This window comes from Manis javanica, chromosome 5 (assembly GCF_040802235.1).
Source record: "Manis javanica isolate MJ-LG chromosome 5, MJ_LKY, whole genome shotgun sequence".
Classification (NCBI taxonomy): domain Eukaryota; kingdom Metazoa; phylum Chordata; class Mammalia; order Pholidota; family Manidae; genus Manis; species Manis javanica.
Window position 1 is genome coordinate 106,521,306 of NC_133160.1, and position 24,608 is coordinate 106,545,913.

General features: G+C 34.2%; 2 protein-coding genes across 29 annotated transcripts in view; one reads left to right on the top strand and one right to left on the bottom strand.

Annotated features, from left to right (window-relative positions):
- SEC31A (SEC31 homolog A, COPII coat complex component) overlaps window positions 1-24,608 on the top strand; it is a 79,467-nt gene that overhangs the window by 16,027 nt on the left and 38,832 nt on the right. For 22 of the 28 annotated variants that reach the window (XM_073237375.1, XM_073237387.1, XM_073237382.1 and 19 more), the window contains 11 exons: window positions 8,343-8,442; window positions 10,353-10,514; window positions 10,702-10,854; window positions 15,224-15,454; window positions 16,369-16,443; window positions 17,832-17,870; window positions 18,353-18,430; window positions 20,754-20,829; window positions 21,185-21,363; window positions 22,631-22,757; window positions 23,713-23,858. In XM_073237375.1, coding sequence (XP_073093476.1) covers window positions 8,343-8,442; window positions 10,353-10,514; window positions 10,702-10,854; window positions 15,224-15,454; window positions 16,369-16,443; window positions 17,832-17,870; window positions 18,353-18,430; window positions 20,754-20,829; window positions 21,185-21,363; window positions 22,631-22,757; window positions 23,713-23,858 — 1,366 coding nt within the window. The remainder of the gene's footprint in view (window positions 1-8,342; window positions 8,443-10,352; window positions 10,515-10,701; window positions 10,855-15,223; window positions 15,455-16,368; window positions 16,444-17,831; window positions 17,871-18,352; window positions 18,431-20,753; window positions 20,830-21,184; window positions 21,364-22,630; window positions 22,758-23,712; window positions 23,859-24,608) is intronic. The other 6 variants (XM_073237384.1, XM_073237393.1, XM_073237395.1 and 3 more) reach the window with 1 other exon arrangement.
- LOC108406604 (transmembrane protein 243-like) lies at window positions 10-6,576 on the bottom strand. Its single transcript, XM_073237404.1, has one exon. The coding sequence runs from the start codon at window positions 5,922-5,924 to the stop codon at window positions 5,568-5,570; it is 357 nt and encodes a 118-aa protein (XP_073093505.1). The 5' UTR covers window positions 5,925-6,576; the 3' UTR covers window positions 10-5,567.

The window sequence follows — 24,608 nt, forward strand, 5'->3', positions numbered from 1 at the left end:
CTGTTCTTCTAAAGAACTTGATTTGTTTTTAAAAGCATATTTACTTACTACTTTGAGTTATCAGGTAATTTTTATTAAATTAGGAACTACTTTGTCTCTGTCTATAAAAATTAATGTAAATGATTTATTTTTTTTAATAGTAATTTGATTTTCTGTACCCAAAAATCTAGCCAACTCATGTCATAACAATACAAAAATGTATTAAAGGATTTTCTACTACTTATTTCAAGTAATAAAAGATCAAAATTCTAGGATATCGTGGCACTTTTGGACAACTCTTGATGTTACACGATTTGATCTTTATTAGGATTATGATATAAAAGTTTTCCATAATATTCAATGTCAAGCAATGGTTGAAAAGTCTTATTTGTAAGTTTTTATTTTTATTTAAGAACAAACATTTTTGAGAAATTAGGTGGTTCATTCTGCTTTTTAATAATTTTAATAAATGTGTGCATACTCTAAAAAGCTAAGAGTTTTCTTGTGTTGGTTTTAGCACAATTTAAATAGTAATTTGGCAAATTTTCTGTCATTGACATTCAGGTATATATATGTTCAATATTTTTAAGCAAGAAACAAATCTCTTTTAATGTTACAGTATTTTCTAAGTACTCTGGGCTCTTTTCTTCTTTACTATTTAGAGATATATAGACTAAATTTTAAATCCTTTTTCCCCCTGTGTAGTAGATTTGTACACTAAGAAGTCTTAAAGTTTGGGATCTCTCATTGCTCTCATTGAGATTCTTGTAAAGAAGAGAGTCTGGTTAAAATGTAATTCTATTCGGATGTTATGTTTCAATCAACTTTTTAGTAAGGAAGGGATGATTTTTGAGAAGTTTTAATATTTTTCTGATGTTAGATAAGGTTTTATTCATTCATTCAACACATGCTTATTGAACACATGCTCTTACTATACTAGGATTCAGTAATAGATAAAAATTTCTGCCTTGGGGGCTTACATTATAGTAGGAGGAGAGCTAACAGTTGTACAGCAGGTAAGTGTGCAAGCACTTTATAAATGTTAGCTTGATTAATCCTCAGAACAAACCCATGGTGTCAATACTATGATTCCATTTTATAGATTGGAAACAAAAACTCAAAAAGGTTAAACTTAGCTTAGGTCACATAACTAGTCGAGTGCTGACTTCCAACTCAATCATTTTGATGCCAGAGTCCATGTTCTTAAACACTATATTCTACTGCCAATTTTAGGAGTGGTCATCATTTAGCAAGCCAGAAAACAATATTGTGTGCTAGGAGCAAATCAACCTAATTCTCAATTTCTTCCCTCTAATAAATTTAAGAGTTGGATTATATGATCTTTAAAGTCTCTTCCATCCCTACAGTTCTGTGATTTTTTTATTTAATACTTAGTAAGAACCTAAACATCTTTAAAATGTGATTAAATATATGGATTTCTTTAAAAGGCATTCTTGACATGCCTTGACATTCTTGACATGCATGATCTGATTCTAAAGCAGGGAGGCAGTTATAAAGTACATCAGGGATGCAGTTAAGGAAATCTGAATAGGGGCTATATATTTTAAAGTATTGCATATTAAATAATAAATATTTTCAATTTGTAATTGTGGTTATATAGGAGAATGTTCTTACTCCCTGAGGTAAGTGTAAGTGTATGATGATAGTATAGAGAGAGAGCGAAAGGGAGAAAGACAAAGTAAATGTGGCCTAGTCAGTAAATCTAACTGAAGAGTATAAGGGTGTGCACCACACTGTCCTTACAATTTTTACAACAATTTTAACTTTTTAAAAATAAAATGTTGGAAACAAAAGACATTCTTACATAATCTGGGTCCTTTTCCTCATTCTGAAAGGAGAATTGGATTGTAACAAATATCATCAAATTAAAACAACTTTTTGGTGAAAGAAAAACACTGCTAAATGTACACACTGATAATGAAGCTTATCTTTTGAAATTGGAAAAAAAATGCATCTTAGAACTGCTGTAACTGTTTTAGGAGAATTGAAGAGTATTGATTTGTTTTTGCTCTAAGAAAGACAAACTATTCTAGCTTCTGGTATTTTTCTAGTAGCTAGAATTTAAATTCTAGTGACTGCTATATTTCTTCATTTTGGTAATGTTAACTTTCCTTCATCCATCTCTATAAACAACAAAGGCATGAATATAGGAAAGACCAACTATTGATAGATATTTTTCTGGATGATGGGATGCGGGGACTTTTTTTTCTTTATGCTAATCTGAATTTTCAGAACATTTACCAAAACATGTTAACTCTGTTATACTCGGAATAAAAAAATTCAAAAGTTATTAAAACTCAAAAAGAAGAATAATGTTAGATCTTTGGTATTTACATCTGTAAAACTTCTCTACAGAGAAATTTAAAATTTTTTCTTTGTATTAAAAAACTTCATATGATAGCAGAACTCTGATAACAAAAATTAGAAATGTAAACAAAAAGAAAATATGAAATAGTTACATTTCCTACTCATCCTTGTAAAGATTGTACATATCTTTATATGTACATAACACCATTTGTGCAAAAATTTAATGTAATTGTATATTTTTATGCAAATTTATGCACATAGTTAACCTTTTTCATCAATTGTGAACACTATGTAATAGTAAAAATTAGATTATACAGCATAATTTTTTAAATTTTGGTATCATTAATCTACAATTACATGAGGAACATTATGTTTACTAGGCTCCCCCCTTCACCAAGTGTCCCCCACAAACCCCATTACAGTCACTGTCCATCAGCGTAGTAAGATGCTGTAGAATCACTACTTGTCTTCTCTGTGTTGCACAGCCCTCCCTGTGCCTCCCCCCACATTATACATGCTAATTGTAATGCACCCTTTCTTTTCCCCCGCTTATCCCTCCCTTCCCACCCATCCTCCCCAATCCCTTTCCCTTTGCTAACTGTTGGTCCTTTCTTGAGTTCTGTGATTCTGCTACTGTTTTGTTCCTTCAGTTTTTTCTTTGTTCTTACACTCCACATATGAGTGAAATCATTTGGTACTTGTTTTTCTCCGCCTGGCTTATTTCACTGAGCATAATACCCTGTAGCTCCATGCATGTTGTTGCAAATGGTAGGATTTGTTTTCTTTTTATGGCTGAATAATATTCCATTGTGTGTATGTACCACATCTTCTTTATCCATTCATCTACTGATGGACACTTGGGTTGCTTCCATTTCTTGGCTATGGTAAATAGTGCTGCGATAAACATAGGGGTGCATCTGTCTTTTTCAAATTGGGCTGCTGCATTCTTAGGGTAAATTCCTAGAAGTGGGATTCCTGGGTCAAATGGTATTTCTATTTTGAGCTTTTTGAGGAACCTCCATACTGCTTTCCACAATGGTTGAACTAATTTACATTCCCACCAGCAGTGTAGGAGGGTTCCCCTTTCTCCGCATCCTCACCAACATTTGTTGTTGTTTGTCTTTTGGATGGTGGCGATCCTTACTGGTGTGAGGTGATAGCTCATTGTGGTTTTAATTTGCATTTTTCTGACGACTAGCCATGTGGAGCATCTTTTCATGTGTCTGTTGGCCATCTGAATTTCTTCTTTAGAGAACTGTCTGTTCAGCTCCTCTGCCCATTTTTTAAATGGATTATTTGCTTTTTGTTTGTTGAGGAGCATGAGTTCTTTATATATTTTGGGTGTCCACCCTTTAGCGGATCTGTCATTTATGAATATATTCTCCTATACCATAGGATACTTTTTGTTCTATTGATGGTGTCCTCTGCTGTACAGAAGCTTTTCAGCTTGATATAGTCCCACTTGTTCATTTTTGCTTTTGTTTCCCTTGCCCGGGGAGATATGTTCATGAAGAAGTCACTCATGTTTATGTCCATGAGATTTTTGCCTATGTTTTTTTCTAAGAGTTTTATGGTTTCATGACTTACATTCAGGTCTTTGATCCATTTTGAATTTGGGGTTAGACAGTGATCCAGTTTCATTCTCTTACATGTAGCTGTCCAGTTTTGCCAACACCAACTCTTGAAGAGGCTGTCATTTCCCCATTGTATGTCCGTGGCTCCTTTATCATATATTAATTGACCATATATGTTTGGATTAATGTTTGGAGTCCCTATTCTGTTCCACTGGTCTGTGGCTCCGTTCTTGTGCCAGTACCAAATTGTCTTGATTACTGTGGCTTTGTAGTAGAGCTTGAAGTTGGAGAGCCAGATCCCCCTCACTTTATTCTTCCTTCTCAGGATTGCTTTGGCAATTCGGGGTCTTTGGTGGTTCCATATGAATTTTTGAACTATTTGTTCCAGTTTGTTGAAAAATGCTGTTGGTAATTTGATAGGGATTGCATTGAATCTGTAAATTGCTTTGGGCAGGATGGCAATTTTAACAATAATAATTCTTCCTAGCCAAGAACATGGGATTGAGTTTCCATTTGTTAGTAGTTTTCAGGGTATAGGTTTTTCACTTCCATGGTTAGGTTTATTCCTAGGTATTTTATTCAATTGTGAATGGAATTGTTTTCTTGATTTCTCTTTCTATTAGTTCATTGTTAGTGTGTAGGAACACAGATTTCTGTGTATTAATTTTGTATCCTGCAACTTTGCTGTATTCCGATATTAGTTCTAGTAGTTTTGGAGTGGAGTCTTTAGGGTTTTTTATGTATAATATCATGTCATCTGCAAATAGTGACAGTTTGACTTCTTTACCAATCTGGATTCCTTGTATTTCTTTGTTTTGTCTAATTGCTGTGGCTAGGACCTCCAGTACTATGTTGAATAACAGTGGGGAGAGTGGGCATCCCTGTCTTGTTCTCGATCTTAGAGGAAATGCTTTCAGCTTCTCACTGTTCAGTATGATGTTGGCTGTGGGTTTATCATATGATGGCCTTTATTATTTTGAGCTACTTGCCCTCTATACCCATTTTGTTGAGAGTTTTTATCATGAATGGAAGTTGAATTTTTGTCAAATGCTTTTTCAGCATCTATGGAAATGATCATGTGATTTTTGTCCTTCTTTTTGTTTATGTTGTGGATGATGTTGATGGATTTTTGAAGTTGTATCATCCTTGCATCCCTGAGATGAATCCCACTTAGGCTTGGTGTATGATCTTCTTGATGTATTTTATTTTATTTAATTTATTATTATAATTAGATCTTTACAATCAATGTTATCTTTTCACCATCTGTGTTTTGTTAATGTGAAATTACATTGTACTTATAAGCAAAAGTTGGTTGCCTAGGGAACAATTATATATTCAGTTTAACAGAAATAAAAGAATATTTGTCTTAAAATGCAAGATTGTTTGGTACATAGCCTTTTGCCATGCGTACATTATAAAAATTTTTATTTTCGGAAGTGAAAATTACTTGTGCTGTTTGAGCTTTAAGGGTTGGAATGTTGAAGTATAATATCAGCTCCTTAAAGAATAAGCAAAGTCATTTATTATATGTTTACCCCACAAGAGGGAATTTAGATTTACAGTTAACATGAAAATCATGTACCAGATGTCTGCAAGAATTCTTCAGCCGTCCTTATCCAGCTTCTCTTCACAGTCCTAATACATATAGCTTTGAAAAGACCTGGTAAGGATTTCTCCTTGGCAGCCTCACTTTCCCACATCATGGAAGTACAGGTTCGCACATATACATAACATGATGATAGAAAATAAGATATAGTAAATTAGATTTCTAAATTTTGGTTCTAAGTCTCCTTGTCGATACCAGTAGATAAGTATGCAGGCAGTAATACTACTCAAAGAAATGCAGACAGCAAAAAATATATTCAGTGGTTTTGGAGGTAGTTGAGGGAAAACAAAAGCACTAATCAGCGTTACTAGAATCAATAAGGATGTTAAGCTGCCAACAACTAAATTGATGATTCGATCCTTGGCCGACGTCTCTCCGAACAGAGGTCTGTTGTCCATGCCCCCAGTGCTGTAGGTCCTGGTAGAAAAGTCCTCCATCTTGGGGCTTCTTCACTCTCCCCAAGCCACTCAAAACGGAGCCAGCATTACCTCCCGCGGTCTCGGCCCCAACTCCCAGCACCGTCGACTCACAAAGCACTCATGGCCGCAGGCCGGGTATCCAGGATGAGGCCGCGGCGGCCCAGCCGCGCTCCCCTCCTCTCTTGATGTATTTTTGAATTCGGTTTGCTAATATTTTATTAAGCATTTTTGCATCTATGTTCATCAGGGATATTGGTCTGTAATTTTCTTTTTTTGTGGTGTCTTTGCCTGGTTTTGGTATTAGGGTGATGCTGGCTTCATAGAATGAGTTTGGGAGTATTCCCTCCTCTTCTATTTTTTGGAGAATGGCTCCAAAAAAGCCATTCTTTAAGGAGAATGGCTATTATGTCTTCTCCGTATGTGTGTAAAATTCCACGGTAAATCCATCTGGCCCAGGGGTTTTGCTCTTGGGTCGTTTTTTAATTACTGCTTCAATTTCATACAACATAATTTTTATTAAGGTACCATTGATATACAATCTTATGAAGGTTTCACATGAACAATATTATGGTTACAACATTCACCCATATTATCAAGTCCCCGCCACTCCACCCCATTGCAATCACTGTCCAACAGCGTAGTAAGATTCTCTAGAGTCACTACTTGTCTTCTCCGTGCTATACATTATGTGTACTAATTATAATGTCCCTTAATTCCCTTCTTCCTCTCTCCCCATCCACCCTCCCCATTCCCTTCCCTTTGGTAACTGCTAGTCCCTTCTTGGAGTCTGTGAGTACGCTGCTATTTTGCTCCATCGGTTTTGCTTTGTTGTTATACTCCGCAAATGAGTGAAATCATTAGGTACTTGTCTTTCCCTGCCTGGCTTATTTCACTGAGCATAATACCCTCTAGTTTCATGCATTGTTGTTGCAAATGGTAGGATTTGTTTTCTTCTTATGGCTGAATAGTATTCCATTGTGTATATGTAGCACATCTTTATCCATTCATCTGCTGATGGACACTTAAGTTACTTCCATATCTTGGCTGTTGTAAATAATGCTGTGATAAACATAGGGGTGCGTATGTCTTTTTGAATCAGGGATCTTGTTTTCTTCAAGTAAATTCCTAGGAGTGGAATTCCTGGGTCAAATGGTATTTCTATTTTTAGTTTTTTGAGGAACCTCCATATTGCTTTTCACAGTGGTTGAACTAATTTCCATTCCCACCAACAGTGTAGGAGGGTTCCCCTTTCTCTGCATCCTCGCCAGCATTTGTTGTTCCTTGTCTTTTCGATGTTGGCCGTCCTAACTGGTGTGAGCTAATATCTCATTGTGGTTTTAATTTGCATTTCCCTGATAATTAGCAATGTGGAACATCTTTCCATGTGTCTGTTGGCCATCTGAAATTCTTATTTGGAGAAATGTCTGTTCATATCCTCTGCCCATTTTTTAATCTTATTTGCTGTTTGGCTGTTGAGGCATGTGAATTCTTTTTATATTTTAGATGTTAACCCTTTATCGGATATGTTGTTTACGAATGTGTTCTCCCATACTGTAGGATGCCTTTTTGTTCTACTGATGGCGTCCGTTGCTATACAGAAGCTTTTTAGTGTGATCTAGTCCCATCTGTTCATTTTTGCTTTTTGTTTCCCTTGCCCGAGGAAATGTGTTTAGGAAAAAGTTGCTCATGTTTATATTCAAGAGATTTTTGCCTATGTTTTCTTCTAAGAGTTTTATGGTTTCATGACTAATATTCAAGTCTTTGATCCATTTTGAGTTTACTTTTGTGTATGGAGTTAGACAATAATCTAGTTTCATTCTCTTACATGTAGCTGTCCAGTTTTGCCAACACCAGTTATTGAAGAGGCTGTCATTTCTGCATTGTGTATCCATGGCTCCTTTATCATATATTAATTGGCCATGTGTGTGTGGGTTTATATCTGCGCTCTCTTTTCTGTTCCATTGATCTATGAGTCTGTTTTTGTGCCAGTACCAAATTGTCTTGATTACTGTGGCTTTGTAGTAGAGCTTGAAGTCAGGGAGCGTAATCCCCCCAGCTTTATTCTTCCTTCTCAGGATTGCTTTGGCTTTTTGGGGTCTTTTGTGGTTCCACATGTATTTTAGAACTGTTTGTCCTAGTTCATTTGACATAATTTTTAAGTTCACATTTTCTCATCAGAAGGTGACCTGCAGTTAGTTACTGTATAGTAAGGTTTGGGGGCATTTGTTTTCGTTTTTTGTTATGATAACACTGCACACAATATTGAATATCTTTATAATGATCAAAGAGCATGCACATTATTAGTTGCTTTCCAGAAATTCTATATGAAATTATACTTCCATTACCAGTGTGTGTCTCTGAAGCTTTGGCAGAAGTGATCTGGAATTTGGTTTTCTTAAGATGAGGGATTTCTTCATTTCTTTGTGTTTTTTATAGGGGAATTTTGGCAATTGCTTGGAGCATGGCAGATCCTGAATTGTTGCTGAGCTGTGGAAAAGATGCCAAGATTCTCTGCTCCAACCCAAACACAGGAGAGGTATGGGGAGGAACTGTTTCTCAGACTTACAGCCTTAAAAATATTTTATCTCTAGGTGAATAAGAAATTTTCCAAATGGTTTCTTTAAAGCATTATTATAATTAAAGACATGTGAAAGTAAATAAAGTATGTGAAATGTTAATCTAGCAGAGATTTTATTAAGAACATTACCTAATAGCTGTCTTCATCCAGGAAAATCAGTCATTAAAATAGTATATTTGAAATTAGTAACCATGTCCAATTCCCTATTTCCAATAAAAGGTGTTTACCTAAACTCAGAAATACTTGGTTTGATTTAACATGTGGTTTCTGGATATCAGTATCTTCAAAATGGGAGTTTTCAGGTTTGGGTCTTTTTCCTGGTTTACCATTCCTGAAGATCCTCTCTGAGTTTTGGAAATCAGTAGATGTAGGTTTTTAATCTCTCTTCTAAATCATACAGCAAGAATATAGTATTTCATAATGTAATATTTGTCATATGTTCTACCCATGGAATTTTATACATAGGAAATGTTACCTTATTAAATATGAATGTTATAAAAATTAATTTTATTTGCCTTGGGTCATGGGCTAAAAAGGTCTTCTAACTAGTTGAATGGTTTCTGTCTTTTTCAGTATTGGGCAAGATTTTAACTACAGTTTTTAAACTTTTGTGTTTCCTAAATTAAGATAGTTTGTTGCAAGTAATTTGCTAGTTACCCTAATGAAATATTAGTAAAAATAAGAGTATCTTCAATAGGTTTTGATCTGTACTATTACAGTAAAAATGAGCACTTTTCTTATTTGATTGTGGTTTAAAGTTTTCAGATGTGGTGATGTTGTAAAAATATAGAAACATTGAAGTTAGGGGAGATGAGAAAAAATTAATAAGTTTTACCTCATATGGTTTATAGACCAAAAAAAAAAAAATCCTGCATTATACACTGTGCCTTTCCAAGTGAATTAAAAATTCCTAGAGATTACTGTTCTGATTTTCTCAGTTATATATTTGATAAAATGAATTTTTGTATATGATTGTGTGTACTTGAAGGAATAAACTGTTAATGCATGCTACAACTAATTCAGTAGATTTTTTAATTCAAATGCAAATTAGGAACAGACAAGTGATTGAAATACCACAAAGTTGCCAGGCTTATCAACCAATTTAAGCATCAGAGATTAGTAGGCTAAGTATAAAATAAATTTTTGCTTTTTTTTTAAGCTAAATTGACTTACTTCTTAAAGACATAAAACCTATGTTCCTTTGAGCATTAGTTACCATCACACCAACTTTGAGTTAGCAGCAGTTATTACAGCATAAGGGTCTTACATCAACCATTGTTTTAAGTTTTTCCATGTTCCTTTCCTTCTAAAGAAAACTGTGTATGCAGAATTCTGTTTCAGTTTTGCAGTAATGAGAATGATGTGTGCTTTCTGTTTCAGTTCTGCAGTAATAAGAATGATGTGTGCTCTCTCACTTGACTAAAAGCCAGATTTCTCAATGAATTCTTCCTTCTCAAGATTATTTTTAAATTTGTTCTTCAGATAGTCTAAATATGGTTCTTTAAATCTTGGCAAGCAAAGCAGTTGGACAGACACCAATTTAGTGTTTACCAAGCTGGTTCTAATGGAGTGTTCTCGTCTTTCAGATGCTTCCACTACTATCATTTCAATGAAAACAGAAAAACCTCAGTTTTTAAGATGTATTTATTCCAAATGTGGTCAAAATTTTTAGTTGCATTCCTTTTGGCATAATAGACCATCATAATGGACTTTTATTATACTTCAAACATTTTCTGCATTTGTGTTTCCTGGCTAAAGACATTTTCTAAGAAAATATGTTTGATTAAGCTATACTTGCTGATCATATTTATTCAGGTATTTTAGCTATAAAGCAGCTATATCATTTTCTGACTTTTTTTTTTGCCTAGGTGTTATATGAACTTCCCACCAACACACAGTGGTGCTTTGATATTCAGTGGTGTCCCAGGAATCCTGCTGTCTTATCAGCTGCTTCCTTTGATGGACGTATCAGTGTTTATTCTATCATGGGAGGAAGTGCAGATGGTTTAAGGCAGAAACAAGTTGATAAGGTAATAATAGGAAATCTTAAGGTTTTTTATATACCTGTAATAATTCATTTTAGTATATAATTTTTGAAAATGGCCTTACTGATCAGTGCAGCTAATTGGAAAATTGTGATAAATTTTTCTTGTATATGGCTTGAAAACATGTATATGAGTCTTGTATGAGTCACAAATTCTCTCTTTTTTTTTTTAGCTTTCGTCATCTTTTGGGAATCTTGATCCCTTTGGCACAGGACAGCCTCTTCCTCCACTACAGATTCCTCAGCAGACTGCTCAGCATAGTATAGTGTTGCCTCTTAAGAAGCCACCCAAGTGGATCCGAAGGCCTGTCGGTGCTTCCTTTTCAGTAGGTGGATTTGTTTTTATGATCCATAAGTACAAAGGACTTACATTGGAAAATGTTATTAGATAACTTAGTTGGAAGAAGATTGAGTTTGAGATGTGTCTGGGGTTTTTATCCTTCAAAATGGTTTCTCAGGAAAAGTGGGACCTACTCCCTTTTTTCTGTTTTCTTTTTTTTTTATTGTGTAGTATATACATAACAGAACTTACCATTTTAACATTTTGTAACTTACAATTCAGTGGCATTAAGTGCATTCACATTATTTTGCAACAATCATACCATCCAACACCTCCTTCCCTTGTTACATTTATCTTTTTCTCATTCTCCTTCCTGCATTCCTTTTCTTTATTTTGGAGGAAGGTGTATCTGTATATCCTCCTTTCTTCTTTTGTCCCTTATTCCTATTTTTTTTTTTTTTAATTGCCAGTTTCTTTTTCTTTTTTTGGTAAAACACATAGCATAAAATCTACCTTCTTAGTTATTTTTTGGGGTACAGTGCAGTATGTTAACTGTATGCATAATGTCCTCAAGGTTCATCCATGTTGTGGTATATGACAGCATTTCCTTCTTTAAAAAAACTGAATCATATTCTCTTGTGTACATACCATATTTTCTTTCTCCATTCATCTATCAGTGGACCTTTAGGTTGCTTTTACCTCTTGGCTGTTGTGAATAATGCTGCCATGAATATTTATGTGCATATTATCTCTAAGATCCTATTTTCAGTTCTTTTGGCTATATACTCAGACATGAGATGGCTGGATCTTATGGTAATTCTATTTTTCATTATTTGAGGAACCTCTGTACTGTCCCATAACTGCTGTACCATTTTACATTCCCACCAATAGTGCACAAGGGTTCCAATTTCCCCGCCTCCTCACTAACATGTTATTTTCTGGTTTTTAGGTAACAGGCATCTTAATGGATGTGAGGTGATAGCTCATTGGGATTTTGATTTGCATTTCCCTAATGATAAGTGATGTGGAACATCTTTTCATGTGTCGGCCATTTCTGTGTCATCTTTGAAGAAATATCTGTTCAAATCCTTTGCCCATTTTTAGATTGGGTTGTTTGGTTTTATTTTTGTTGTTGAGTTGTAGGAGTTCTTTATATATTCTGGATAATAACTCCTTGTTAGATAAATGATTTGCAAGTATTTTCTCCCATTCTGTATATTACTTTTTCATTCTATTGATTGTTTCCTTTACCTACTGTCTATTTTTGGGGTTTTTTGCCTGTGTTCTTGATATCATATCTAAGAAATCATTGCCAAATTAATGTTCTAAGCTTTAGCTTTGGGAACTCAGGCTATCCCTTTACATTTTTATCATCGTAACAGATCATTATACACATCATAGAATTCTTTTTCTTTTTTAAAACTGAATGAATCATTTCCTCTGCAGTTACTATTGAGTTCTTGCCATCATTCTTCTATTAACCAGGTTCTGAACATTTCCTTTGGCCTCGTGTATTCATTTCTCAGGTCCAGGTATTGATCTCTTTATAAATCTCTTAGATTTCTTTCTTTCTTTTACATTGCTGTTACTTTGCCTAATTCTTCATCTTTCCATATTGAACTGTTACATGGTTGCATGTCTATCACTATCTTTTCTGCCTCCAATGTATACTACATATTCTAGATTAATCTTCCTAAAATAAACCTTTGATTATGTCATTCATATATCCATTCTTTGATTTATTTAGTTTTCTTATTCCTCCTGTTTGATCTTTTCTACTATCTACACTCGTACCTTTGGACTTTTGCTTTTGTTTGTGATTTTCCACATTCTTTACTGAATCCTAACCATCCATCTAGTTAGTTTCTTATCTAAGTAATTAAAACATTTATTATTATAAAATTACATATTTACAAGGTTTAAAAGAAAAATTGTATACAAAAGCTGCTTTTCCCACTCCTAAAGATAAATCTGCTTGAGGACAGAAACTCTTATTCACAGGTGTGTTTCTAGTGCCTATAATGGTCCCTGACAATAAAAGATGTAGGCTGTATATATCTTTGGAATGAGAAGTGAACATCATCTTCCTCCCCTTTCCCCACTTCCACTCACTAGTATTGGAGTATTATAAAGACAATAAATTATATTCCTTTCTTCCTTACATGAGTTTGGAATCAAATGAGAGAGATATAGACTCAAAATACAAGCTTTAGTTCTGTCATAGCTAAATTGGAAGCTAAAATTCAGATTTGCAACCATAGTGGACCTTCTAACTAGAACATAGGCTCTATGAAAGCTGGGCCTCAGTCTATTTTGTTTGCCTCTATATCCCCAGTAAATTCAATAAACATTGTTTTAGCTTCTGTCCTCTTTTAGGCAGTCTTACCAATCTAGCTAAAGGCAGATCTAAGTACTGTAGGGCTTTCTTTGAAGGTACCGGCAACTTACCTACACAGACTAAATAGCTCTATGAAGGAAGATGATACACAAAAAGAAGCCCTGAAGAACTGGTAGAATGATGCTGCATTTCTTCCCTGGAAAACAATGCCAGTCAGTCCTTTCCCAGGAGAGTGTGAGGGACAAAAAGAGGCAGGAAGTGTTTTTCTGTGCTCATCCTCTTACAGAGTGCAAATGAAAGTGCCCTCTCTGTGGGCATGAGGGGTGCAATGTCACTGTCCCCCTCAAACATCTTTGGGTTACTATTATTGAAGTTTTAGAAGTCTTATTCACTTTTATGATTATCTTTATAAATGTAAATAATTCACCCAAATGTCCATGTCTTGATATTTCTACTTTATATAGTATTGAAACTCTTATGCAATATTAAATTAGTGCGTTTATACTTCCAATTTTTATTTCCAAATTTTTGTGAATTACCTTATTATTTTTACATTGCTGAAGTTTAAAAAATCATTGTGTTCTATAGTAGTATTTAAGTTTTCTATATTTGTTTTCACTGATTTAAAAATCTGATGACTAACATTTGAATTATAATTATGTAATATTACACAGAACCAAGTAAATGAATAAACCTAATTATCTTGCTTTGAAACCTAGTTTGATTCTTGCTTCTGGTGGTATAGTTTTCCCCAACTTTCCTTGAACTTAGGGAAACCCAGTGGTTTTGCCCTTTTGTGAAGTTCCATATCATGTGTAGTATTATCTACTTCCCATTCAGAACTTATATATGCCCATTGTATCCAGTTTTATTTTCATGTTAATTCCTTTAAGGATTATGGTTTGTGTCTTCTTATGTTTTGGTATTTCCTACAAATCTCAATATAAACACTTTAAACATACTAGACATTTAATAAGATAAGTTTGTGTAAAGCACATAATTCTCCTTAAGAGTTCCTAAGTGTGAAGAACCAAGTGTGGGCTTGTGTTTCCTTCTTATATTTATTTCTTAAGAATATATTAATCAGATATTAACTGTCTTCTTGCTGCCTAGAAGACAGATATTGGGTACTGTAGGAGATAGAAGAATTAAGTAGACTCGGAGCCTTCCATGTAAGTGAAAGAGAGGCAAAACTTTGCATCTACCCTCCTAGGGTTTCCAGCTGGGCCTGAGAATTAAACTGACATCAGACAAACAGGAGAAAAGCATACTGATTTTTACATGTACCTGGGAGTCTCCATAGGGAAATGAAGACTCAAACAAATGGCAAAACCAAACTGCTTACATACTAGGTCGAACAAAGAATGGCAATGTGGGAAGTAACTAAACTATATAGAGAAACAAAAGAGAATCATTGCTACTTAACAATGAAGTTAAGTTTGTACAGAGGTCTGTTTGTAACAGAGCTCTCTCAGCTGCAACTCCCATTTCTGGTGATAAGAATGTTTCTTTCCTCCTGGTACAGGGGAAGCAGCTCTCACATGGGAGTTCCATCTCTTGCTTTAAGGAAAAAAGGAGGTCAGAGTGCCTTTCTTGCTCCTGCTCTTTTTCAAATAGTGTTTAGCTCAAAATAATCCTTATGCCACATGGCATGTTTTGGGGTGGCGTATTCCACCACCCTTTAACTCAAAGCCTAGAACAGAAGGTAAGGCAAATACATAGAACTAATAGTTGAATCAGAAGAGATATGTGATATACCAAGGGCATCTGGGTTGGAGGAGGTAGCATTTGCCCGGGCTTTGAGAAGGAGTAACATTGAATATATGGAAGTTAGTCAAACAAGTAGGTGAGAAATTGTGGGGCACAGAAAATAGTACATTTTGTCTAGAAGGTGGGTTGTGTGAAGAGGAATACTAATTGAAAGCTAGGGTCAGATTAGCATATGGGAGAGTGTATAAGCCAATTTTATCCAAAGTGATATATTTTGGCTACAGTTCTTTGTTAGTAGGTTTACAATAAGCACAATTTTGGGACACATTTTTGTGGCTCAAAATTTGTTCCCTTTTTTCTTTTATAGTTTGGAGGCAAGCTGGTCACCTTTGAGAATGTCAAAATGCAGTCTCAGCAGGGAGGAGAGCAGCAGCAGCACTGTGTGTTCATTAGCCAGGTTGTAACAGAAAAGGAGTTCCTCAACCGATCCGACCAACTACAGCAGGTTGTGCAGTCACAGGGATTTGTCAGTTATTGTCAGAAGAAAATTGATGTTTCTCAGACTGAGTTTGAAAGAAACGTGTGGTCCTTTTTGAAGGTAAAGTTGGTCTTAAAACAATTTTCTTTCATTATCTGCAAATGTATTCTTATATTCTAAACTTGTCTTCCTATTAAAGAGAACAATTCAAAGAATGTGATTTCAGGAACCTCATGATGAAATTAAAGAAGCATTATGAAAGCATATGACCTAAGTTTATTTCAAGACTTGTACCTTCTTTGCTTTGAAAAGCCCAATTTGAAGTACTTTTTTAATAAATAATAAGCAATATAATAGATGTACTTAAGCCAGGGAGACATAACATTCAGCAGAGCTATTTTAAAATTAGAACATAAGGCTTAGTATAATAAAAATAGAGTATTTAATTTCTGTAGTAGATGCAGTTAAAGAAAATGGGAAAAGAGGGAAGAGTTATAGGGGAGAGAGACTGGGGGCATTTCTCATGTTTTACTGAGTTGCATTTATGACAATAGAATAACAAATCGAATTTTCTAGTTGGTCATTTTGCCTCCACTTGAATGTCTATTTCTTGATACTAATTTCCCCAAAAAAAGAGATCTTAAATGCAATACGGTTAAATTCTAAAATTATAGAATTTATTTTTATATTTTGTAATTAAGAATTCATTTTGGAAGTTCCAGGATATTGAATGTTTTACATACTGTGAGTTTTACATTCATACACCTTTGGACATGATTTAGTTTGTATTTATAAAAATTATAGTTTAAAAGTAAACTGTACTCAACCAGGATAATTAATTTCTAATATACTTACTATTAAAAAGTAACTTGTTTTTTAAAAAACTATTATTTGGATCTTTCTTACAGTGAACATTCTAGTTGATATAGCAGATTTAGGTATTTTTAATAATTCTACTTGGAATTTGATCATTTCATTAGAAATCAGGCTTTTAAATGCACGTCTTTGTTTTAAGAATATGTCTTTTTTTAAAGGTAAACTTTGAGGATGATTCTCGTGAAAAATACCTTGAACTTCTAGGATACAGGAAGGAAGACCTAGGAAAGAAGGTAAACTTTTGGGAAAGTTAAAAGGCTCTCCTTCTACAAGTAAAATGTTTATGTAGTGGGGGGGGGTATTTTTTTAGTAAAGTTCTACGCAGATTTTTTCAAATCATTTAGTAAACATTTCATAAGAATTTGTGTTCTGTTGCCAAAAGTTTTTGATACACATTGTTAAATGTGAAACTCCTCATTATACCTGAATTGAGAAGCTGCCAGAACCACCTTTAATTCAAACTTGATCTAAAGAGCTGTGTCAGGTAGAATTGGGCCTTGAAAGATAAGAAGCTGTGAACCTTAAGCAATGAAAGTAACACTTCCATTTTAAGAGCATATATAACCAACCAGTGGTCCTGAGGGGAAAGGTAGAGGAAACAGTTAAGAGATCATCTGGTTCACTACTGGTTCACTAGCTTAAGTGAAAAATAAGGTACCATTTCAAGCAGTCACAATTTTCTAAGCTATTTATGCCTTTAGCCCACAGTTCCTAAACTGTGTATTGAGTTGGTCCAGCTAACATGTAACTAGTAAATATGGAGCAACAGTAATTTATTATATTGAACTGGAATGAACAAAAAGTCTAAGTGGTTTGATTAATATTTTGACTTAAAAAAAGATTCCCTTTTAAAAAGAGGAAGTCATATTCCAGTTTCATAAATTTCTCAGAGAGAGGCTTGATTATTATTCCGCAATGTTGACATGAATAGCAGAAGAAATATTTTGGATTCTTTCTGTAATTGTATTAGCCCCTTGCCATTCTTTGAAAATGACTAGTTTTCTGTAGCATTGAAGGGTTGTTGAATCCATGGTTCAGGTTGGATACTGTACACTCTAGGCAGTGCCAAGCACATTGAAGACTAACGCCTCTTTGATACCAGACAGACCTGGGGTCATACCACACCCCCATCTGCTTACTGGCCACATGTCTGTGCTCACTTCTTTAGACTTTTTTTTTTAAACTATTATTGGTCTAAACTTGTTGATGCTAAAACTTGTTTAGGTTTGCAAGAGATTAAACATCAAAGTCTTACTGCAAACCTGCTAGCAAAAAACAAGGAAATAGAATCTGATTGTCGGAATACTTATAATAGTAGTCCTTTCCATAGTGAGTGCCTGAAAAACTATTTTTAAGGCTAATTGTACATGTTTTATTTAAAACAAAGTAGAAGAAAACCTGCTTGTTTTGAGGCCAATTTTGTGATTAAATAGCAGAGTGAGATGACATGTGAACAATAGAACTCCATGTGATCAACACTAGAAGTATTGATAATGAGTTTGCAGATAACCATTCCTGATCATCTGTGGATTTTTGCCAGTGAGGATGCAGTAAGAGGTGAATATTTGCTATATGCCTTGAAATAGAATTCCATTTAGTAGGTGAGTTGTTTTTATTTCAGATTGCTTCAGCCTTGAACAAAGTGGATGGACCCGATGTGGTAAGACACACTTTAAAAATGGCTACCTTCTAAAAATTTGATTTAGGTCGTAACAAGTAAGGAGATGTAATTTAAGAAAGTAGTCTGTTTTATTGCTTTGTGATGTAATAATAATTGCTGATTGCAGATATTTTAATAAGTGAATAATTCTCGTTTTAAAACGGCATAAGTTTAGCTGGTAGAGCATACCTTTGCCTTGACGGTATTTGAGTAAAGGAAAAACAAAACCAGTGACTGCTCAGGTACTTAAAAGGTTAAGATTTTGTTGCTAAGGGACATTTGGTAGGAAAGGAACAGACGATCTTTGCATTAATTGCTCTTTGCTTTTCCTCTAATGGTGTTTCTCAAACAAAGTTACTTAGTGTTGCTTTTTATGATTGTTGTGAATGTTGTTGGTTGGGTCTTTTATATTAATCTGTTCACTAATAACCTTTTAATGTCACATTCTTCAACTTCCTCTGTAATTGTTTTGTGCACCAAAGACTCTTAAAAACTCTGACCAAGTAGCACAGAGTGATGGGGAGGAGAGCCCTGCTGCTGGAGAGCAGCTCTTGAGAGAGGTACTTATTTTCTTCATTTTTAATTACATTTGTTTATATCTCTTTGAAATATGGAAAATTTTCTTGACTACTTGTTCTAAAATAAATTGGAGTATATTGTGTTTTTAGAGATGTTTAAGATAGGAGTGTCTTCACTAGTTTGACATAAGTATCATCTTTGAAATCTTTAGTTTTCTGACCTAGCCCCCAGCTTAGCTGGTTTAAAATTAATAGTTGATGTGAGATTGACTTAATTTGGTCAGATGGATATCAGGATGTCAGACTGAAACTGGAGTTTATCAGAAATCTACACTGCATTGCTTGTGAAGTCTGTGTTTTTCTTAGCACATTAATGTTTAGGGCCCACTTATCGGTAGCATAGGCTTCTGAATTACTTTGAACTCTCCATCTGGGTAAAGAATATTTCACTAAATAAACTGATTGTCATAATTTACTGTAAACATGTGTCCTGAGTTGTAATTGACAGTTTTTATAACTAGTTAAAATAGAGTCCTTGTACACAAGAATTGCATCATTAATTTTTTTCCTTTTTATTTTCTGGATTTTTTTTAACCACTAATAAATAGTTCTGTAATTTACTATACTTGCTTTCTGATTATATTTCATATTGGAAAATTAATGAACAAATTCTTGTTTCTCATCTCATCTTTGACTTCTTCATTGTTCTGTGTGATATGGGGATATCCTAATAACTATGGAATATTACTTAAAATTTTTACTAAGCTCTAAAAATGATTCATCATTAGACTCTTACAGGATGATTATAAAAAACGTTTTCCTTAAAAATGGGTCTTCTAAGATTTATTTAACCCAAGAATAAAGGGTCTGGGTAAAATCTTACTGAAAATTTGAACTAACTTTGGGACTACCTAGACAGAATTACAGGATATATTAAGTACATATTCATTTATATGCAACTAGATTAACTATGCATTATCAAATAGAGAACCATTTGGAAATACAGCCATGAATTAATAAGTAAGAATAATGTGTATTTAACAAAACAGTAGTCATCGATGTGTATTTTCAGAGTATTTGAAAAAATTTTGTTTAAAGAGATAAAATTTTCCCCTTTATCTTGATGATACTGTTTATCAAACGTAGTACCGTATGTATTGAAGATACTCAGCATGTAATAAATTGTACATCTTTTGGCTTTACATATATATTTCAGAAGTCCAAAAATAAAGATTTATTAATGGTATTTAGAAAGCAAATTTGAAAGATTGTGAGTTAACAGAAAAGATTTTTTTGGTAAATTCATTAACATCAGTATCTGATTTATTCTTTGATGTGAATAACTTAAGTTCTAAAATATTTTTGAGCATTTAAATTCTAAAATGCTTCTCTTTAGTTGGGGGAAGAATTAAGATTGCAGTTATTCTCCTATAATATCAGCTAATTAAGCATAATTTACAGATGCTATGCTGTGCACTAAAATTACCCAATCCAAAAGTGCCCCTGACTTTGAGTACTAGGCACTTTAATTTGTATGTGTAGGGAACCAGCACAGAAGATAGGTATTTTATCTCATGCAAGACAGCTGTGTTTTTCTTTAAAACTTTTTATCTCTTTGATATATTTTATTTTTTTCTCTTCTTTTGAACTTTTATGCATAGAAGGGAAAGTATTTAAAGTACCCACCAGCAGTATTCCTTCATTGTATTTCTCTTATTCTAAAGAAAGAAAATACTGATTTTCTTTTTACTCAGCCTTACAGGTAGTTTCAGAAATTTATGGTAGAACTATATATGTTTTTACTAGTACCTGCTGTTCCAGATATGTCTAATTTAAGAGAATGTAAAGTCTGTAATTGAATGTGAGTATATTCATGAACAGTCTGTTTATATATTGCATTTACATAAGGACAATAACTTTTTTTAAATGACTGATCCAATTAAAAGACCCTGTAACTAAACCTAGTTAACAAAAACCTTTAGATGTGTAGAAGCAGGGTTTTAAAACATAAACATAGTATAATTAAAACCATGTATTTGACATGTTTCAAGCTGCTCTTATTTGAAGTATATAAGAAAACAAAGATTCTTCAGCTTCAATAACTTCTGAGCTACTAATAATGGATGTACACTTAAGTTTGTTTAACATTATTCCTGATGACCTTGGATTTAATTATGGTTGCATAATGGAAGTTAATGCTTACAGAAGTCATGGATCTTAGTGTCAACTTGGATCTGAGGACTTTTCTAGAGGAACTTGGAATGTTGTCTAGTCAGTAGATGAAGTCATACATAAGTTTTGTTTTGCCAGTAACTTACTCAACAGTTTCATTCTGACTAAATTGCTGCCCTTTCCATCTCCTTAGCTTATTAAAGAGGAAAAACAAGAATCTGAATTTCTACCATCAGCTGGAGGAACATTTAACATCTCCATTAGTGGTGGTAAGAACCTATTTGGCTTTGATTTCTAATTTTCTTGACCATTTGAAAACAGATAGTCTCTAAGTTTAAGTTAGAAATTTTTTGTCATAGGTGGCAGAGGTTTGAAAAGACCTCAGTTTTCATGTAGTTGTTTTGGAAATGGTAGTATGTTCTGACACCTATGTGATAGAAACGGTATAATTATCTTAATTATTCCAGTTCAAACAATCTGGAAAATGTGTATTAGAAATTAATCCACAAGTAATATTTATAAATTAGCATTGTGTCTTCCTTTACGTGTGCATGTAAAAATTAATATGTTTAACATTTTTTCTTGTGACAGAAACTTTAACTTGAATATATTTCCTTATTGCAGATATTGATGGTTTAATTACCCAGGCTTTGCTGACGGGTAACTTTGAGAGTGCTGTTGACCTTTGCTTACATGATAACCGAATGGCTGATGCCATCATATTGGCCATAGCAGGTGGACAAGAACTCTTGGCTCGAACCCAGAAGAAATACTTTGCAAAATCCCAAAGTAAAATTACCAGGGTATGTTATTTTAAAAATAGATAAACATTATCTGATTATGAAAATAATACACTAATATTATAGATAATTGAAATGCAGAAAACAGTAAAGAACAAAACTACCACCTGTAATTCCTTGACTTAGAAATAGTTTTTCCAGATAGTTTGGTGTGGTTATTCCAACTTTTGTTGTCTGCATAAATAATTTTTTAAATGAAAATATTCTTCATGTTTCTATTGCAGAAAACTTAGAACACAGAAAATTTTTAATTTGTCATAGCCCCTGATTCTTCCATCAGATTAATACATATCCTTTCAAATCTCTTTATATGTATTTGTAGAATTTTTTAAAACCAGGACCATGTATGGTGTGTTTATTTGCTTAGATATTGTCACGTATATTGTGAACATTTTCCCATATCATTAAGATTCTTATGGAAGTTTTTAAATTTTTTTACAATATTCTATATAAGAAGGTGTGACTTCCCTTATTTTGGAGTGTTTAGTTAGTTGCAGTATTTTTCTAATGTAGGTAAGATAGTGATAAACATCTTTGCTGTGCCTAAAGATTTGGTGCAAATTTCTAATTGTTCAGTGAGGCTATAATCCTAGGAAAACAGTTTCTGGTATAGAGGGTTTGAACATTTTTAAGCCCCTGCTTGATGTTACTAAATTTCTTTCCATAAGAGATGCCCTAGTGTTCAGTCCTACTAGCTGTCAGGTTCCCCAACCTTATCTTGTGCACTCTCTCCCCTTAGACTCTCACTTAGTAAATCCTGTCTTTTAGCCACTCTGGCAGCCTTTCAGTTCCTCACACATTCCAGGTGCCTTTTTCCCCAGGACTTTGTATCTAGTGTTCCCTTGGCTTGGAATGTTGTTGTTTTTTCCTTCTTGATGCAGTTAATTCTGACTTCATATCTTAAATGTCTGTATGTTCAGAAAGTTTTTCCTGATCCATCAGACCAAGTCATATCTTCCTGCTAAATGTTTTGATAACACCCTATACATTCTCTCCTCAACATTTTATAAGATAAATTTGTGTGGGGGTTTTTTTGTTTGTTTATTTGTTTTTTGTTTGTTTTTTTTTTGTGTGTGTGTGTGTGTTTTTGAGGAAAAATAATAGCATCTTTTATGTCATTTGGTTCAAAGATATACTTTACTTTGCTGCTCCTTTATTCTGCATGAAATACTGTGAATAGTAGTTTTCAAAAATATGATTCAATAGCCAGAGTTAATTTTTATTAATATACCAAACGCTTTTAATTCTCTCTTTGTTTTCCTTTCCTAAGCTAATTACTGCAGTGGTAATGAAGAATTGGAAAGAGATTGTTGAATCTTGTGACCTTAAAAATTGGAGAGAGGCATTAGCTGCAGTATTGACTTACGCAAAACCAGATGAGTTTTCATCCCTTTGTGGTAAGAAAATGAGCTTTATATTACATCTATGGCATGGTATGTTGTAAATAAAATTAATGACATATTATTAGAAATATTTATAAACTTACTAATCACAAATAAGAAAAAAGTTCTCATTTGATTGCTTTTCTCAGAATTATTAACCACATTACTTCACCATGTATAGTCATTGTATTTAATAATACTGTTTAGTGATTTTGGTTTCGGACAGACCAGATGTGGAACCTTGCCTCTGCCACTTACTAACTATATGACCTAGGAAAACTTACTTTCCAAGCATTGGGCTATTCATATGCAAAATGGCATATAATTAGCTCTCACTTAATAAATTCTGGCTTGATAAAATTAATAGTTATAGATAAAATAACATTTGAGTAGAAATTACCATCAAAGGCTATGACTAAACTGGTGGCTTAAGGAATAATAGTCATTATTTGCAAAAAGAAGCTTCAGTCTGCTAAAGTAAGAATGAGCAACCATTTGCTACTTTTAATGTATTATTAGAATACAAAAATTGTAAGATACAACTTTATTATCTTAAATAATTTATGGTACTAGCTACCATTGATTTTAGTCCAAACATGCCATATTTTAGTCCACTGCTTACAAAAGCACCCAATGTGATGAAATGGAGTTAAATGCTCATCAGGCCTTTTCTGTTCAAATATTGTTCCCATTTTTTATTTTTTCTAATATAGTTAATGGAAATTCATTCTATAGCTAGGTATAGACTCTTGTGAAAGTGTTTATTATATATAACTTGTCACACACTTCCATTCCCTTAACAAATAAATATTTACTGAGCATTTATATAACAAAATGATTTTGTTTCTACCTGCTACCCACTGGTTGTAAAGTTTAATCCATACTTCTGAAAATATTACTGAGCTGCTCATGACCTCATATATAGATTGCCCTGAGTACAGTCTTAGATTGTTTTCTTCTTGATCTATAGATCTTTTGGGAGCCAGACTGGAAAGTGAAGGTGATAGCCTCCTGCAGACTCAGGCATGTCTCTGCTATATTTGTGCAGGGAACGTAGAGAAACTAGTTGCATGTTGGACTAAAGCTCAAGATGGAAGCAACCCTTTGTCCCTTCAGGTTAGTATATTTGAATCAAAAGGTGCTTTCTTTTTACTGTTGTCTTACACAGTACTTATATCCTAGAAATAGATTTGCTCCAGAAGTTCATTGCTTTCACCCTACTTATTTACATTTTGAAAGTTATTTTGCTGGATAACTGTGTATTGCCATATTTGGAGGGTCAAAGTTTGAGATGATGGGATAGTAAAATGGAGTTGCAGTTGTTAGTGAGAACAACATTGTGATTTGGTAGTGTACTGGGGGAAGTAGATGATAAAAGCATGAAAACAGCCTTCAGGTTTACCTCTTTTCCCTCTTGTTCCTCTCTGTGCTTACAGTGACCCTGTCTGCCTTGAGCAAAGAAAAATGCAGTGTAGGGTACAGAATGAATGGGAGGATGGCCGGCACCATTTTGTAAACTGGCTGCCCCTACAGTTGCATCAGGTCAGCCAGAGGGCGGCCCCACCTATGGCAGCTACAGGTGCAAAGCATAGAGGTTTCTCCCTGCATGCTTGGCCCACTAGCCCTGGCAGTGTATACAGGCACTGCATTTGGGAAGCAGGAAAGACCTTTTTCCTCCTGACAGACACCAGCGCCTCTCCCCTGTGACTCCTGCCATCACTCCAGGGGCTGAGCAGCTCCAGAGAGTAGAGCTTCTGGGCACAAGAGGATGCCACCTACAAATATGAAATGTCAGAGGAACCTGGTTCAAACCAAAATCCCACAAACACCAGAAAGAGGGCCAAGTGAAACTGAATTCATTAATCT

Coding starts and splice junctions, on each gene's coding strand:
- LOC108406604 (XM_073237404.1), bottom strand. CDS start 5,924: ATGGAGGACTTTTCTACCAGGACCTACAGCACTGGGGGCATGGACAAC.